Genomic DNA, 17,285 nt, shown 5'->3' on the forward strand with positions numbered 1-17,285 from the left:
TAGGAAGTGCAAGGGAACAGGCTGGGGTTTTACCTAGCATGTTCAAGGAGTAGCAAGAAAGCCACTGTGATTGGAGTAGAAAGAGCATGGAAAAAAGAAGTAGGAGATAAAGAGGTAATGAGGTAACAGGGGCCACATCACATTGGAGAATTCGAGGATGCTGGCTTTTCCTTGGAGTCAAATGGAAAACCACTGGAGAATTTAGACAAGAGTAACATCATCTGATTTGTATCCTTAAAGGTAATACTTGCTGTTTTGTCAAGCATGACTAGATGTGGTTGGATGGGTAAGGGAAAAAGCAGGTAGACCACTGAGGAAGTTACTGCAAAAACCCAGAGAAGAGACTGTAGTTAGTTAGGCTAACATGATAGCCATAGGGGTGGTGAGAAGTGGTTAGATTCTGGATATAATTTAAAGGTACAGCCATCAGAATTTGCTGATGGGTTGGATGTGTGGTGTAAAGATGGAAGTCAAGGACACTATGTCAGAGGGTGCTAGTATCTCTTAATATCTATTCTGCCCAACTTCCTTAGTATTAGAATTTGTAGTGATCACAAGGTTGTCCAGAAGAAAGGATTTCTCAGTCACCCTCGCAATTAGTTAGAGCCACACGCAAAGGTCAGGTCAAGGGAATGTGAACAAAAATGATATGTGCAAAATCCAGTTGTGCTCTAGAAAGTGAGAGAGTGTCTTATCCCTGTTGGACACAGAGGTGAGCCATCTGGAACCTGCAGGGACAGCCACGCTAAAAAATAAAGAAACCTGGGTCCTTGGTGTTTTCTCAAATTAGAACCTTTTTACCAGATCACACTTTTACAAGAAAGGAATAAACCTCTGTCTTGCTTAAGCCACTATTAATTGGGATCTCAATAAAATGCACTTATGCCAATAATGTATAATAATACAGAAATCAAAAGTTTAACTATGAGAAGAATAGACATATAGGCTAAATTGAAGCTCAATATCTGTTTCATTTTCCTTCTACAGTGTCCTCTCATAATGTAGATGCTAGAAATATTCAAACAAAAATAAACCAAAACCCCCAAATTTTGCAGAATCTCTGGAAACCAGAGCTCTGGATTTAAACATGGATGGTCAGACGTGCTTGAACAAGATTGGAATGCCAAAAGTGAGGTAGGCAGGTGTCTCATTTTTGCTGCTTCTGTTATTTTTGCTGGCAACACAGTTTATGTTTCTTTCTTTCTTTCTTTCTTTGAGGTAGGCAGGTGTCTCATTTTTACTACTTCTGCTATTTTTTCTGACAGCTAAGTTCAGATGGATTGGTTTCCTTCCTTCCTTCCTTCCTTCCTTCTTTCCTTCCTTTTCTGCAATAGCATATGTACTACTAGATATTCGCCAACTTTTTGTTACAAAATAAGATACAGATCAATCTGAAGTTTCATGAGGAGGAACATGGCTATGGTGTTTTCCTGACTGTACCAGTGGCACTTTGGTTTTCAGAATAATGTCTTCTCTATCATGGAGAAAGCAATATGTCCCTTGGTTGTAGATTCTGTGGTGTAGCTAGCTTGAGGATTTGTTTCTGAAAGTTCAACCTAAAGTTTGTTTCTTCAGCCCTATGGACAATTCTGAAAACTCTTTAATAAATGGTAATAAATCCTTATCTGTTAAGAACTTAGAGAGAACTGTGTTTTCTGCAGCTTAAACCTTATGAAACACACTCCAATGCCCAGAGAGTTAGAAGGATTGAACTCTAATCCCTGCTAATTGAGATGGGAGGCTGTTTTTAGGAGAAATAACAACCATTTTATTTCCATAAGTTTAGTTTGAAACCCTATTAAACTTCCAAGTGTTAATATCAATTATATAGTTTGGGGTGGAAATACGAAGTTTTAAGTATTCAGTGTATAAATAGTATTTAAAGTTATGAGATCACTGAGAGAGTAAATATCAAGAAACAAGAGGTAAGATTCTTTGACTGAGCCCTGGAGCTCTCCGAAGTTTAGAGACTGGGACAGCAGGCTAGGAGGATGGATGAGGAAGATCTAGCCAAACATACTAAGGAGTGATCAACGAAGTAAGTGGAAAACTAGATGAATGGTGTCCTAGGAGCCAAATGAAGAAATACTTCAAAAAGGAGGGAAAGGTGAGCTATGTCAAATGTAAATATGTCAAGGAAATGAGGACTAAGATGGTGACTGGTTTTGCAAAGCAGAGGCTAAAACTAGCTATGATTGGTACGGCTTTGGCAATTAGAAATCATTTCTTAATATGCTTCATCAGTGTTCAAGTTATAATATTCATGGAGAATAAACAAATAAAGTTATAATATTCACGGAGAATAAACAAATGTCTGGCACTAGGGTGGAATAAAAAATAAGTGTGAATGACTGTGGAAGGATAGTTAAAAACTGAAACAATTAGTACACAGGTTACACCATTAGTATTAAATATCAAGCACACTATTAGAAATTTAAGGAGAAAAAGGCAAGCAGAAGGCCATAGCCCTACTTCAGTAATGGTTTCAATTGTGCGTGTTCCATTATCTTAATGAGAAAAGTAAACCTGATCATGTCAGTAATCTGCTTAAGAATTTCTCCTTATTATTAAGATAAAGTTAAACTTACTAGCAGAATGCACATAGTCCACAGTGGTTTGACCCCTACCTCCCTCTTCAGCCTCATCTCCCTGCTCCATTCCATCACACCTTGGAAGACTAAGCCATCCAGAGCTCCTCTAAGGAGCTCTCACTTCTGTACTTCCCTCTTCTTCCACAATTATTTACCTGCAGAAAAATTTTCCATTCTTCAGGACTCAACTCAGTTGTCTCCTTCTCTAAGCCTTCTCTTGCTTTTTACCACCTTACCTCAGGGTTTAATGTTCATCTCATTTGTTACCAAATCACCCAACATCTCTATACTAGAATCATAGCACTCATCACTAAAAATTGTAATTATTATCCTACTTCTGTCTCCTTCATGAGGCCAATAACCCACATGAGAGCAAGGGCCATGACTAAATTTACTTGTATCTTTAGGACCTAGAGTGGTACCTCCCACAGGATATAGTTAACTGCTCAGTAACTCCATGCTAAATGAATAAATAAACAAATAAAGATCATTCAATGGCTTTAGAGCCTTTCTCATATTATTAGGTTTTCAGTAATTTTCTTTCTCATTTTACTTTTGTTACACCTCATGAACATCTTTAATCAGATCTGTTTATTTTTATATGTTTAAAGAGGTATTAAATCTCAATGAAACAGACTCTTAGAATTAAAGCAACCCTGACCAGAAAAGGTGTAAACCTACTTGTTGAAGAAACAATGGGAAAGGGCCCAAGGAATTCTCTTGCATAGAGCAAGGAATAGGTGCCCATCTCCTCTTGGCACGCCTGAGAACAGTTTCTCTAGTGTGTCTTTTCTTCAGTACCTGAATTTAGAGAAAAACAAATACATAAATAAACAAAAGCATCACAAGTCTACTATGTGTAAAATAGTGGACAGCTCATAAACCTAATCCTTCTTTGGAGTGTCAGTGTCAGGCATTTCCATGCTGGAGCTAAACCAGTTAATAAAGTCTTTCTGCATTAGAAGGGTAAGAAAGAATATATCCAGATTTTAAAGGTTTCAAGAAACAGAGAATTCCTTTTTGTATACCATTCTAACACTGACTATACTTTCATGTTAGGAAAATCACCACTATATTCTTAGTTCTTCTTGCTTTGTCCCAAATAGAGACATAGAACATATTCTGTCTACAACAATCTCCAGATAGCACTTACTTGTTCTTTTAGTTAAAAGCTCATGCCCTTAGGTCAGAGAAAGAAAATGTATGTCGTTCACTGCCATAGTGCTCTATTTACACAGTCTGATACGGTAGCCCTTGGCCACCTAAGTCATGTGATTATTTAAATTTAAATTAACTGACACTAAATAACATAAGAAGCTCTATCCTTTGGTTGCACTAGCCACATGCCAAGTGCAGAGTAGCCATTAATATTGAGCTATCATATCAAACAGTGCAGACAGTGCCGTCTCTATCACGGGAGAAAGTTCTATTAGACTTTTTAGTGATGTCCATCTCATTTCATGATGCAGCAAGGGAGACATTTTATTTCATAAGAATTAATTAATAATTGCATTAAACATTTACCAAAGCGCTAAGCTGTAACTTAAATTAGCTTTATTATTGATACAGTTAACACAGATTAGGTGTAATCCAGTCTAAACCTTTCATCATTTTGTGACTACTTTCATAATGACATTCCTCACTGTAAACGTTTTGCAGTAAAAAAATTCTGAGTTCCATAATAGAGGGATAACCAAACTGACACCAGTGCACAAAAGACAATAGTTAGAATTTAGAGGTGGAAGAAGCCCTCACAGAGGAGAAATAATTCAGATTTAATAAAGTAAAACCAAAACCAGAGTTCAACAAGTGTTAAGAAAGAGAGAGAGGGAGAGACAAAAATAGAGTGAGAGGTAGAGAGAAGGATAGAAAAAGGGAGAGAGGGAAGGTGACAGGGAGGGAAGAAAAGGAAGGGGAAAAGGAAGGGGAAGGAAAGGAGAAGGAAAAGGGAAGGAATGAAAAGGACAGGGTAAGAAAATGGAGGGGAAGGAAAACGGTAAGAAAATGGAAATGAAGTGAAAGGAAAGGAAACAAAATGAAAACAAAAGGGGAAAATACCCTATTTATCCTTGTTTCTCTTTGCAACTTTTAATGAGAGTATTTTAATGAAAAAAATGACTAAAATTATTTAATATACTTTAAATACCTTCTTCTGATGTTCTAGCAGCACAGTAACCTCTTTCTGTGTCTGTTTCGTTTTGTCAGAAAGCCATATGGTAAATGATCTTTTCTTATCAGACAGCACAACAGCCCTGGCTGTGTACACTGACCCATTATTTAGAACTCTGAAATCAGGATCACTTGACTGGATGAGGTCTGCAGATCTGAAGCACTCTTTCAAATTAACTGCAAGTAAAAATTTCCAAGTTGTAAGGTAAAAACACATGAGACGAAAAAGTGTGTTAAAATAATTTATATAATCTTCTTAAAAACCATGAAGTGGGATGAAATAAGTCAATCACTTTGCATTTACCAGATATCTTAACCTGTTTTTTACATTACTTAAAAAATGATCATTTTCTTTCAGTTAAAAAATAATTATTGAGGGTATATTTCTATTAAATAAGGTGTTTTAAACCTTTATATGCTTCTAATAGACTTATGAAAATGACCTTCCAATTAAAGATGTGGGCATGTTATAACCATGACAAAACTGAGCAACATGCCCCCAACACACCTGAATAAACATATAGAAGAGTTTCCCTAACAATACAATCTGAGTGTTTAAGATATACCTATATTCAGTGAGAAGTCATGAGCCAAAGAGCAATGGAGTGTATGAGTTTTGTAAATAGTCATGTTAGAAATATCCGATCTCCGAAATTTTCTTCCCACTGGCACTTTTCTGTACACAATTTCCCCTGGAGGCCCACAATACTCTGTGTGTTCCAAGCTTTCCAAGGCCCCACACTGAAACTCTACAGGGAGTCTTTCTTCCCTGGGATTTCTGGCCTCTAGTAACAGCTAATAAAATGCATATAAATATCAAAATGTACCTGTCATCCATCCCAGTCTTCAACTACTTGTCTTAACATAAAGCAAATGGATAAATTACTACTCAGTTAAGAAACAACCTCTCAAAGGATTCATTTGCTGTCCATGAGTCGTGTTTTCACTTTAATTCAAATCTGTCCCAGGTGGAATATTTAGCAAAAATAAATAAATAAATAAACATCTTCAGGGCTGATGACATATTTCTCTCTTCACATTTTCAACAGAATGATAACTTCTGGTTTACTCCCTGGAGGAACATCTCTTATTAGTAGATTCAGGCTAACTCCAAAAGGCAAAGGTATTATATCATGCTCTTTCCAGCCTATGTAAACTAAATTTCTGCTTTCAAAAGATTTTTAAAATTTCTCACCTCTGCCAATTATTTTGTCTGCCTCTAGTTTAGAAGGTACATTAAGTATCACCTTTTTGCAGGCTTCACCAGGAAGACTGAAGATCTAGAATTTAAAAGGTCACATTAATACAGTAGAAAATAAAGATTAAAAAAAAATCATATCAATAGATGTAAAACAAGCAACTGACAAAGTCCAACACCCATTTATAATAAACCCCCAGCAAACTAGGAATAGAAAGGAACTTGCTCAATATGATAAAGTTCATTTATGAAAAACAACAACTAACTTCATATTTAAAGGAGAAAAACAGAATTATTTCTTCTAACATCAGGAACAAGACAATGATGTCTGCTCTGCTCTAACTGCTTCTGTGTCTGCTCTGCTCTAACTGCTTCTGTGTGTGTGTGTGTGTGTGTGTGTGTGTGTGTGTGTGACTGAGTCTCACTCTATGGCCCAGGCTGGAGTGCAATGGCATGATCTTGGCTCACTGCACCCTCCACCTCCCGGCTTCAAGCAATTCTCCTGCCTCAGCCTCCCAAGTAGCTGGGATTACAGGCTCCCGCCACCATGATCAGCTAATTTTTATATTTTTAGTAGGCATAGGGTTTCACCATGCTTCTATTTAACATTATACTGGAGCTTCTAGCCAGGAAAATTACACGAGAAAATAAAATCAAAAGCATCCAAATTGGAAAGGAAAAGGTAAAATTGTTTCTATTCACAGATGACATAAATTTGTAGACAGAAAATCCTAGGAATCCACTAAAAAACTGTCTAAATAAATGAGTTCAGTAAGGCTACAGGATACAAGATGAACATGTGACTGCATTTCTGTACACTAGCATTGAAAAATTTGAAAACTAAGCAAAAAAATTGATTTGTAGCATATAAAGAAGAATAAAATACTTAGGAATAAATGTCATCAAATAAGTATAATATTATACACTGAAAACCATAAAACATTGCTGAAGGAAATTTTTAAAGACCTAGATAAATAGAGAGATAGCCCGTCTTCATGGCTATTCCCCAAATTAATTTACAGATTCAATACAATCTCTATAAAAATCCCAGATAACTTTTTTTGAAGAAATTGAAAATTAATCTTTCTAGAAATACAAGTTACCCAAATAAAATTGAAAAAGAAAAAAAATTGAAAGACATATTTACCAATTTCAAAACTTACTACAAAGCTACAATAATCAAAACAGAGTGGTGCTGGAAATAGAATAAATATATAGATGAATGGAATAGAACTTAAATCCCAGAAATAAGGCCTTACATCTGTGGTTAGCTTCCAGACATTTCAAGAGAAATAAATAGTCTTTTCAACAAATGGTGTTGGGGTAATTTGATATCTTCCTGAAAAAAAAGTGAATTTGAACCCCTACCTCAAACCATACACAAAAATTAACTCAAAATGAACCACAGACATAAATGTAAGAAATAAATGATTTAGAGGTAAACTTGAGAGCAAATCTTTATGATGTTGGGTTAGGAAATGATTTATTATATACAACACCAAAAACACAGTGATAAAGAAAAGTTCTTAAATAATACTTATTCAAAGTAAAAACTTCTGCTCTCCAGAAAAATGCCACTTTCTTTACAAAAGTGAAAAATACAAAAACTCATACAATAGTTTTTATTTATTTTTTTTTTTTTGAGACGGAGTCTCGCTCTGTCCCCAGGCTGGAGTGCAGTGGCACGATCTAGGCTCACTGCAAGCTCCGCCTCCCAGGTTCACACCATTCTCCCGCCTCAGCCTCTGGAGTAGCTGGGACTACAGGTGCCCGCTACCACAACCGGCTAATTTTTTTGTATTTTGTAGTGGAGACGGGGTTTCATCGTGTTTGCCAGGATTGTCTCGATCTCCTGACCTCGTGATCCACCCACCTCGGCCTCTCAAAGTGCTGGGATTACAGGCGTGAACCACCGCGCCCGGCCTGAAGAAAATTCAAACGAATAAAGGACTTGTATCGAAAATATTTAAAGAATTCCTGCAACTCAATAATAAAAAGATAAATAACACAGAAAAACGGGCAGAGGATCAGAATAGGTATTATCCAAAAAAAAGATATTAAAATGGCCAAAAAGTAGATGAAAAGTAGATGCCCAACTTCATTAGGTTTTAGGGAAATGGTAATCTAAACCACAATGCAATACCTATTTGCTAGAATAACTAAAATAAATAAGACAGAAAATAACAAGTATTGGTGAGGATGTCGAGAAACTGAAACCCCTACACTTTGCTGGAGGAAATGTAAAGTGGTGCAGACACTTTGGAAAATAGTTTGGCAGTTTCTCAAAAAGTTAAACGTAAACCTATATGATCCAGCAAGTCCACTCTTCCTTAAAGAAATAAAAATCTAAGTCCACACAAAAACTTGTCATGAATATTCACAGTACATATCATTATTCACAATAGGCAAAAAGTGAAAACAATCCATACAACAAAATGTTATTCAGCTCTAAAAAGTACTTTATTAAGTTCTATGCATGCTACAACAAGGATAAACCTACAAAACATACTCAGTGAAAGAAACTAGATAGAAAACAACACATACTGTACGATTTCGTTTACATAACATGTCCACAATAGGTAAATATACAGGAACAAAGTAAATTTCCATGGGAAGTGGTTGCAAATGGGTATGAGGCTTATTTTTAAGGTGATGAAAAACTTCTAAAATTAGATTGTAGTAATTATTGCACATTCTTCAAATTTACTACAATTCACTGAATTGTGCACTTAACAAAGGTGAATTTTATGGAATGTAAATTATATCTCAATAATGCAGTTTAAAACAAAAAAGGACACTGTCATTGATCAAAAAAATGACTTCCCACAATCACTTCTACAAATTGGCAGTGAAAGGCCTTTCAAATTTATAAATTCACAGAAGTAATTTCAGCACAATAAAGTGGTATAATAACCTCAAAGAAGTATTTTATTTCTGATATAATCAAATATGAAACAGATTTCTGCACAAAATTAAAATATTTTAACTCATGGTAACATAACTGTAAATATATGTATATACAAATATATACATTATCACAATTATTCTCATATGTGATCTAAAAATATTGTACTTCTCAAAGATTCACCTTACCCTCACTTGAATTAGTCAGAATAAACAAAAATATCACAAAAATATGGACAAATAGGGCCAACATGTAACAATGCTGTTTAATTTAGATATAATAAGCCAAGAAATCATTTTCAGAAAATAATAACCAGATTGCAAACTGGGACAATGAAGTAATAAGTCATTTACCCTTTTAAAAAAACCGTATCATACATATGCTTAATTAAATATTTTCCTTAAATATATAGTTGTCACCTTGGGATGAAAAATGGTTTCCTTCAACAAACCACCCATTGGTTGAAATATATCATAACTCTGTAGTTAGTATTTTTGAATCCCAAAAAGAAAGCTATGCCCAATATATATTTACTCACATCTCTTTTCAAAATATCTCAGTTAACTGTGAAATATTTAAATCAATTAAAACATAATAAATGCTCAGTGCCCATCTAGATCTTTAAAAAAAATGAACATTTTGCAATTTTTGTTCTATTTTTTAATTAAAATTTACAGATGTAGCTAAAGTCTTATGCCCTATTATATTTCCAACTCTTCTCCAGGGAATAGTGTTTTCAGAAGTTAGAATTTATACTTCCTCAGTAGGATTTTATACTTTTATTATATAGTATATGCTTGTGCCCATAAAATACAAGCTAGTTTTGGGTAGTATGTGTTTATATGCATCCTTTTGCAATTTGCTTTTTTCACCCAATAGTATGTTTGAGATTTTTCCATAAATGTACCACAGTTTATTTTTAGTCATTCTCCTATTGATGGTTATTTAGATTGCTTTTCATTTCTTCTATTACAAATGACACTATGTGAACAGCTCTGCCTAAAGCGGAAATTACTGTGCCATACATGAACATCTTCAATTTTATTAGCTATTGCCAAGTTGCTCTCCAAAGTACTAATATCAATTTCTAATAATGCCCTCAGCATATTAAATCTCTCTATTTCCCATATCCTCCCTTACAAATAATTTTATGACTTTTCCCATGTTGTCAACCTAATGGCTGTTTTAATTTGCATTTTATTAATTTTTAGTGAGATCGACTGTATTTTCTTGTGTTTATTTGCCATTTATCTTCTGTAAATTGCCTATTCTTCTCCTTTAATCACTTATCTATTGTTTGCACTTGTTAAATTTATTTTTTTTCTTGTAGGTTTACTTAGTTTGCTTTTTAACTTTAATTATGAAATCTTCTGATAAACAGAGTGCTTCAATTTTGTTTTTTTCATTTGACACATCTTTATAAAAATTTTATGTATACCAAATACTCAAAAACTTCAAAGTTCCCCATTGCTCAATCTTTTTTTTTAAAGTAGTATTTTTGCTCTTTTTAGACTTTGACTCTCAAAACAATTTTATGATCAGTTCCCCAAGTTCTGTAAAAATTTATTTTAGGATGTGGATGAGATTCCATTTCCTTTAAATATTAATTTAAAGAGGATTTGACATTTTGACATTTAGGGCTCTTGAGCCTTTCATCCATGAACATGTTTCATTCTCACTTACTTATGAATTATATTTACTTTTTGCTTTCTTTCTTTTTTTTTTTTTTTTTTTTTTTGAGATGGAATCTTGCTCTGTGGCTCAGGCTGGAGTGCAGTGGTGTGATCTCGGCTCACTGAAACATCTGCCTCCTAGGTTCAAGCAATTCTCCTGCCTCAGCCTCCTTAGTAGCTGGGATTACAGGCGCCTGCCACCACGCCCAGCTAATTTTTGTATTTTTAGTAGAGATGGGGTTTCACCATGTTGGCCAGGCTGGTCTTGAACTCCTGACCTCGTGATCTGTCTGCCTCAGCCTCCCAAAGTGCTGGGATTACAGGCATGAGCCACCGCACTCAGTCGAATTATGTTTGCTTTTCAATAAAGCTTTGCAATTTTTGCTCTAAAGGTCTTTCACATTTTTTGTTACATTTATCTTACATACATTTATTTGTTGCTGTCATGAATGGGATTCTTCTTAACATATTTTTGAGTTGTCCCTTGATAATATATAGAAATCATTTTAAAATATTAAGCTTATATCCATGAAACTTGCTTACTTTTATTAGTTCTAGTATCTGTTAATAGATAGTGTTGCATTTTCTATGTAGTTAATCCTGTCGCTGGCAAAATGACAACGAGGTTTCTTTTCTTTTAATCCTACAAGTCTTTCATTATTGCTCATTTTTATCTGATATGCTTGTTAGGACCTCTTCTGGAATGCTGAATAGAAACACCTGTACTGACCATTATGGATTTGTTTCTAACTTAAAGAGAATATTTTTACAATTTTGCCATTAATTATGAGTCTTTTTCTTTTTTCCTTGTAACATTCATTCATTCATTCATTCATTCATTCATTGTTGTTAGATATGTTTCATTACATTAAGAAAGTTCATTCTTGGCCAGGCGCGGTGGCTCATGCCTGTAAGCCCAGCATTCTGGGAGGCCAAGGCAGGCGGATCATGAGGTCAGGAGTTCGAGACCAGCTGGACCAACATGGTGAAACCTCGTCTCTACTAAAAATACAAAAATTAGCCGGGCGTGGTGGCACGAGCCTGTTATCCGAGCTACTCAGGAAGCTGAGGCAGGAGAATCACTTGAATCTGGGAGGCGGAGGTTGCAGTGAGCCAACCTCCAGCCTGCACTCCAGCCTGGGCAACAGAGCAAAACTCCATCTCGAAAAAAAAAAAGTTCATTCTCTACATTCTTAGTGTGCTATGAGTTCTATGAATTCTTTTGAAATGAAATGTTTCCACTTTCTTGAAATAATCAGTTTTTCTCTGTTGATACATTTTCTCTGTTGATACTATGTTAAAATACAATAATAGACGTTCTAATGTGAACCCATGTTTCCTTTCCTGAGATAAGCCTTACAAGAACATAATATATTTATGTCTTACGAATATATTGGTTTGTTTTCAATTTATCCCATTTCACATATTTGTCTGTAAGTGAGATCAGGCTACTATTTTTCAACTTCATACGATCCTCATAAAATGAGTTAAGAAGAGTTCTGTATTTTTCTGTTCTTTGAAACAATTTACATAAAGTACACTGTTCCATATAATTTTGAAAGAATTAACTTATCATAAACCTGGGCCTGGTGGATCTAAAGAAGTGTGTGTGGAGCTTTCTGACTTCTAATTCAATTTATTTAATGGTTATAGGTCTATTTAAATTTTGTATACCTCCTCAAGTCAATGTTGGTAATGTGTATTTTGTAAGAAGTTGTCTGTTTTGTCTGTATTTTCAAATTAATTGGAATTATCTATTCATATTACTTTACTTTTTAACATCTGTTCTTTCCAAAACTATACTTCCTTTTCATTCCTAATATTGTTTTATCCATGCCTTTTCTATTTTTTACTTGCTCAATTAGAGTAGGGTTTGTCTATACTCAAGAGGTTTAGTTTAGTTGATACCCTCTATTGCTCATTTCTTTCCTTTTTAAAAAATGTTCTTCGTAAAATATATTATAAATACCAAAGATTACATATAGCATGTGTGTGTTTTAATAAGTAATAAAATGAACATTAGGTTACTCACATTCAAGGTAAGAAATGGAACACTACTAATATTTTTAAAATTCCTAACTATATAGCAGTAGTTCATTCATTTTCATTGCTGCATAAGATATTATTAGAAAGAATGTACAGTTAATGCATTAACACAACTTTTGAAAGGGATAATATTCAATAGACTTCAGTTATAGGATGTTTCTTGAAACTATGAAGTCATTTGATACTATGTTTTTGTGAGGTTTGGATGCCTTATTGAAAATAAAATAAACTAAAAAATGTAAAGACACTAGTATATTAATGATGATGAACTAATGACCTTTAAAGATATTTTATAATAAAAATAACTTCTGTATACAAGAATGCCCATATTTTAAATTAAAATATAACAAAGTTTAAAAATGATAATATAAAGTATTACCTACTGCAGCCTAAGCAAAATAGTTTTGTTGCATTTTATAGTACTAAGCAAATTGTATTAATTGCATGATAGAAATCTTATCAGATGAATCATTAAATCCTGACTGAAAAATTTAATGCCAAAGAGAGAACAAAAATTAAAGGTGTTATCTGCAGTTGTTTCACTTTTACCCCATTGTTTAATTTTATAGTAAATACACAAAGTAGGCTTTCTAAAATGACACCCTACTTCAGTAGAGAAGAAAAAGAATGGAAATTTATGGAATGTCTTAAATGTGAAGTGGATCTTCTGGGTTAAACACAATAATTACAGAATTTTAAACTCTTCATTTCTCCTGTGGCCATAAGTCTTCTGCAGAATGGAAATTTTACCTTTCAAATTCTTACCACTTCAAAGGTAAATTGCAAGATTTACTGCTCTACATTCTCAGTACTTAGATGAGTCTAATAAATTTATTTCTACCCAAACTCATTACAAGATGGGAATTGCAGCTATCATACTTTCAAAGGAAAGTATGATTAACTACAGGTCACCACAGATACCATATATGGAACAGGACTGCCATGGGAATTACAACAGGATCAAAAAATGTGCATGAGCTTACATTTATTTATTCAGAACGTGCTTCCGTATCTAGCTGTATCTCAATAGGAACATCAACAATCTCCTTTTAATAAGGTAGCTGACAATGCATCAATCTAAATATACGTATACTATAATTTTGACTTTTTTAAGCTTGCAGTTTTAAAACTAGTTTTCATCTACTTCCTTTATTTGCCTTAATCTTCTTGTCACAAATGTAAAAGTCTTTAGAAATTACTATCCTCCCTTTTATTTTAAAATGATGAATATATCAAATATTACCAAGAGCAAAAACATCACAAGTTTTTCTGGTAAGGACTCATATTATTCACATTAACCCTATCAAATATAAAAATTTGGATGCCTATTTATCAACATAGATTGCAGGCAGAGTTCATATACTCCAAAGAGGAAAAGTACAGATTTGAGGGGAGTTATTGCAAACGTTTCAACTATTTTAGTTCCTTTAGAAGAGGAGCCCTTTTAACAAAATGATGGATTAGCTGTGTCCAAGTATGTGCCATTTATAATGTATACTAGATAACATAATTCTTAAAGTGGATTTGATAACAGTATTAACACATATTTTTAAAAGAATCTTATTATTTGTAACAGGCAGAAGACAACTGATCTCATGTAAATTAGTTTCCACCATCCCTAACAATTCTGGTTACATTAAGAGGAAAAAACACTTTCTGAGGCAATCAAAAACTTACAATAGTGAGTGAGATGCTCTGATATACTTCTTTTTTTTAGTATCTCCCTGTCATTTTTTTTTCTTTGTGCGTGTGATTATTAGAAACTGTATTTACACCTCAGAGTGTGGTGGGGTACAGGGTGGGAAGGAGATACAGGAAAAATGCAGAATGGGAAAATTCCTCAACCTGTTGGGCTGCTTACTGGGAAGACTAAAATTTAACAAGTCTCAGATTCTTGTTAAAGACTTGCTTTGAAAAGCTGTCTCCTTAGAACAAGCAATGTTTTAAAGATAAGTAATGGTTTAAAGATATCCATTAAAGTCTCTATAAAATGAAAAGTGTTTCTAAAATGCCATGTCATTAATATTATATTGAAAAGTTGAGAGTCGTATGAGTCAAAAGGAAGGAAATACATACATGAGATGGTCAAGAGAAGTGTTAATTTACCCATCTGGTCCGAAATTGCAAGTCTTTGTAAACTGACAATTGCAGATGAAATAAATTGTCATTTTCTGTGCACTTTCCGGTATTTAAGTCTCCAGATACAGAATTCAACCTAGACTCAGTGGAATTATTTAAAAAAAAAAAATCTTAAACGAGTATGTCATAGATCAAAGCTGAAGCTTCCTCCATTTAGATTTACGCGCACCTTCTTCCTTGCCACAGCCCGACACCCCCACCCACGCCTTGCCGGGAAAGCTCCTTGTCTTCCATGGCCTCTGGGAGCCTCGAGCGAATGCGAGAAATTCTGAGAGCAGCACCCGTAGTTTCGTTCCCCCATCCTCAATCCCTTCGTAAAGGAAACACAAAACCCCAAATGCATGCTTGTAAAGTGAAAAGCTGAAAACGCTTTTAAATATATTACAAAAGAACACATTCTGTAAGCCGTTTCCATTTGTAGTCATTTAATAAGCTCAGATACTTTGTTGGAACAGTTCCTGGGCAAATGGATGCGCTTATTTGTCCAATTCCTTCTCCATAAACATATCGTAGATCATAACTACCAATCCCATATTCATATCTCGCTGACCTAAAGGGAGGACAACCCTTGGACCCACTCCCACTTGCCAGGGTGGACGGCCAGGAAGCAGTAAGAATCCGCGAGACCAGATTCGGCTCACTACCGACGCGGGTATAGACCTCGCTCCCATCGGACCCCATGCGCATCCATGGATGCGGGTAAGTCGCGGGTCCGCGGGTCCGCGGCTCCTTTCTGGGCGTGCGGAATGAAACTCTGTTGCAGCCTGAAGCTTCGCGTGTAACTGCGCCGCCACAGTTCCGAACACTTCAAGTCGCCCGTGTTCTCAGAGCATCGTCTCTAACTTCCTCTCCTAGAGGATTTCGTCCTGGGCGGCAGGTTTCCGTAGACTCGAGACCCCAGGCTGTGCTTCGGCCGCGCAGTCCTCCCCGGAGCCGCAGTAAGTACGACGCAACCCCACCGCATCCGTCATCCCCCACCACTGTCACCCTCTACCAGCCTCCACACCTCGGTAGCATCCCCAAAACACAACACGACCCCAACCCGCATTCTGGCCCGGTCTTCCCACACCTTCGCGCCCCCGGCACATCCCGCCCCCGGCTGGGTGGCTGGCGAGGGTGGACCGCTTGGGTGAGCTTCTGAATACCCTTTAGGGGAGATACGGAGAAACCCACTTCTCAGGGGCAGCCCCACCAAGGGACCCAGGGACACAGCCCCGGCTCCACTCACTAACGAACCCATCCAGGTCAACTGGGACCCGGAGCGGGGGAGGGGGCAGCCCCTAAATCCCATTTCAAGTCTGTGCTTTGAGATCTCAGGGATCCTCTCCACCCAAAGGCGCCCTCCAACCACCAGCTCCACCACCTGGGGAGAAGCGTGAATCCCAACCCCCTGCCCAACCCGCGACGGCGCCCGCCAGAGCGCAGCGAAGCCTGAGCGCGACTCAGAATTCCAGCAATCCAACACGGTATCTCAAAACAAAAAGCTCAGTCCAGAGTCGACCCGCAAGCACGCGTCTTCTCTCCTCACTCCTGCAGGCCCGAACTTGGGGCTGCTACCAGACCTGCAGCATTGATCTGAGCCGCGGTTGTCACGTTTCGGCCCGCTTTGTCCCCAGTTCCGTGCAGCGTCCAGGGCGGATCCACCCCCGTCCCCACCCCAGCCCTATCCGGCGAGATCTGGCTTACCACGAGGGTCAGCAGCAGATGCAGACGGACGGCTCCGCGCACGGAGCGCCGGAGCCCAGCGGCGGCCATCGGGATGCCGGGCGCCAGGGCCAGGAGAACGCGGGCGCCGGGAGGGTGCCGAGAGCGAGACCTGCCGAGGTTCAGGGCGCGGGAGGTGCTTTTCTCGCCGCTGCTTGTTTTTAAGTGTCTTTGGCCTCTCTCAGGCTTGCCTGGCCGGGAGCAACTTCACTTCTGAAACCGGATTGGACCCAGAGGACGCGGAGAGGCCACTCCTTGTTATTTCTCAAGTTTTATCATCGCCGGCGCCGCTGAGGAGTTGCCCGAGCCTGCCCCTCTGCTCCCCAGCACCCACCCGGGCGTTCGCGCTCGGGAAAGCGGTCTCTGGCACACCCTCTGCCAGCTCTCCCACGCCCCTCGTCTGCCCCGCGGCGCTGCCGCCCCGCCCGGCCCGCAGAGAGGCCCTGGCAGCCCAGATCGTCCCAGGGCGGCCCCATCGCCGGCGCTGCGCGGTGCATCTCAATGCAGAACCCCAATCCGCCCGCAGGGATCCCTGCCTCGACACGGGCTCTGCTGGATGCCAGGAACACCCTTGTCGTTGGATCAGCGGATCTCCCCTTCGACGTCTGAACAAACTCTGCCAATGTTTTCAGATTAAAGCAAGATACATGTACTGTATTCTCTCCAGATTTGACTAACATGACAAAATACACGACAGAAGGAATTTATCCCAAATGTCATGATAAACAGGTTTTGGCATGTCAGAAATTAAAACCAAATTTAAGAAATTCTAATCTAACAATTTTTACGCACCCAAAATATGAGTGACTACACTCAGCGCTCTATTAACCGTCAGTTTGGGGGACTCATATGAACCTTCT

At 37.5% G+C, this 17,285-nt stretch overlaps 1 protein-coding gene across 2 annotated transcripts in view; it reads right to left on the minus strand.

Moving 5' to 3' along the window:
• Positions 1-16,757, minus strand: part of DSC3 (desmocollin 3) — a 58,869-nt gene extending 42,112 nt beyond the window's left edge. Inside the window, exons 1-4 of one of the 2 annotated variants that reach the window (XM_054461188.2) lie at positions 16,408-16,757; positions 5,956-6,040; positions 4,738-4,937; positions 3,273-3,392 (exon numbers count right to left, since the gene is read on the minus strand). In XM_054461188.2, the coding sequence (XP_054317163.1) occupies positions 3,273-3,392; positions 4,738-4,937; positions 5,956-6,040; positions 16,408-16,476 (474 nt within the window). In that variant the 5' untranslated portion in view covers positions 16,477-16,757. The remainder of the gene's footprint in view (positions 1-3,272; positions 3,393-4,737; positions 4,938-5,955; positions 6,041-16,407) is intronic. The other variant, XM_054461189.2, reaches the window with a different exon arrangement.
• Between the last annotated feature and the right edge of the window lie 528 nt (positions 16,758-17,285).

The sequence above is a fragment of the Pongo pygmaeus genome, chromosome 17 (assembly GCF_028885625.2).
Source record: "Pongo pygmaeus isolate AG05252 chromosome 17, NHGRI_mPonPyg2-v2.0_pri, whole genome shotgun sequence".
Taxonomy (NCBI): domain Eukaryota; kingdom Metazoa; phylum Chordata; class Mammalia; order Primates; family Hominidae; genus Pongo; species Pongo pygmaeus.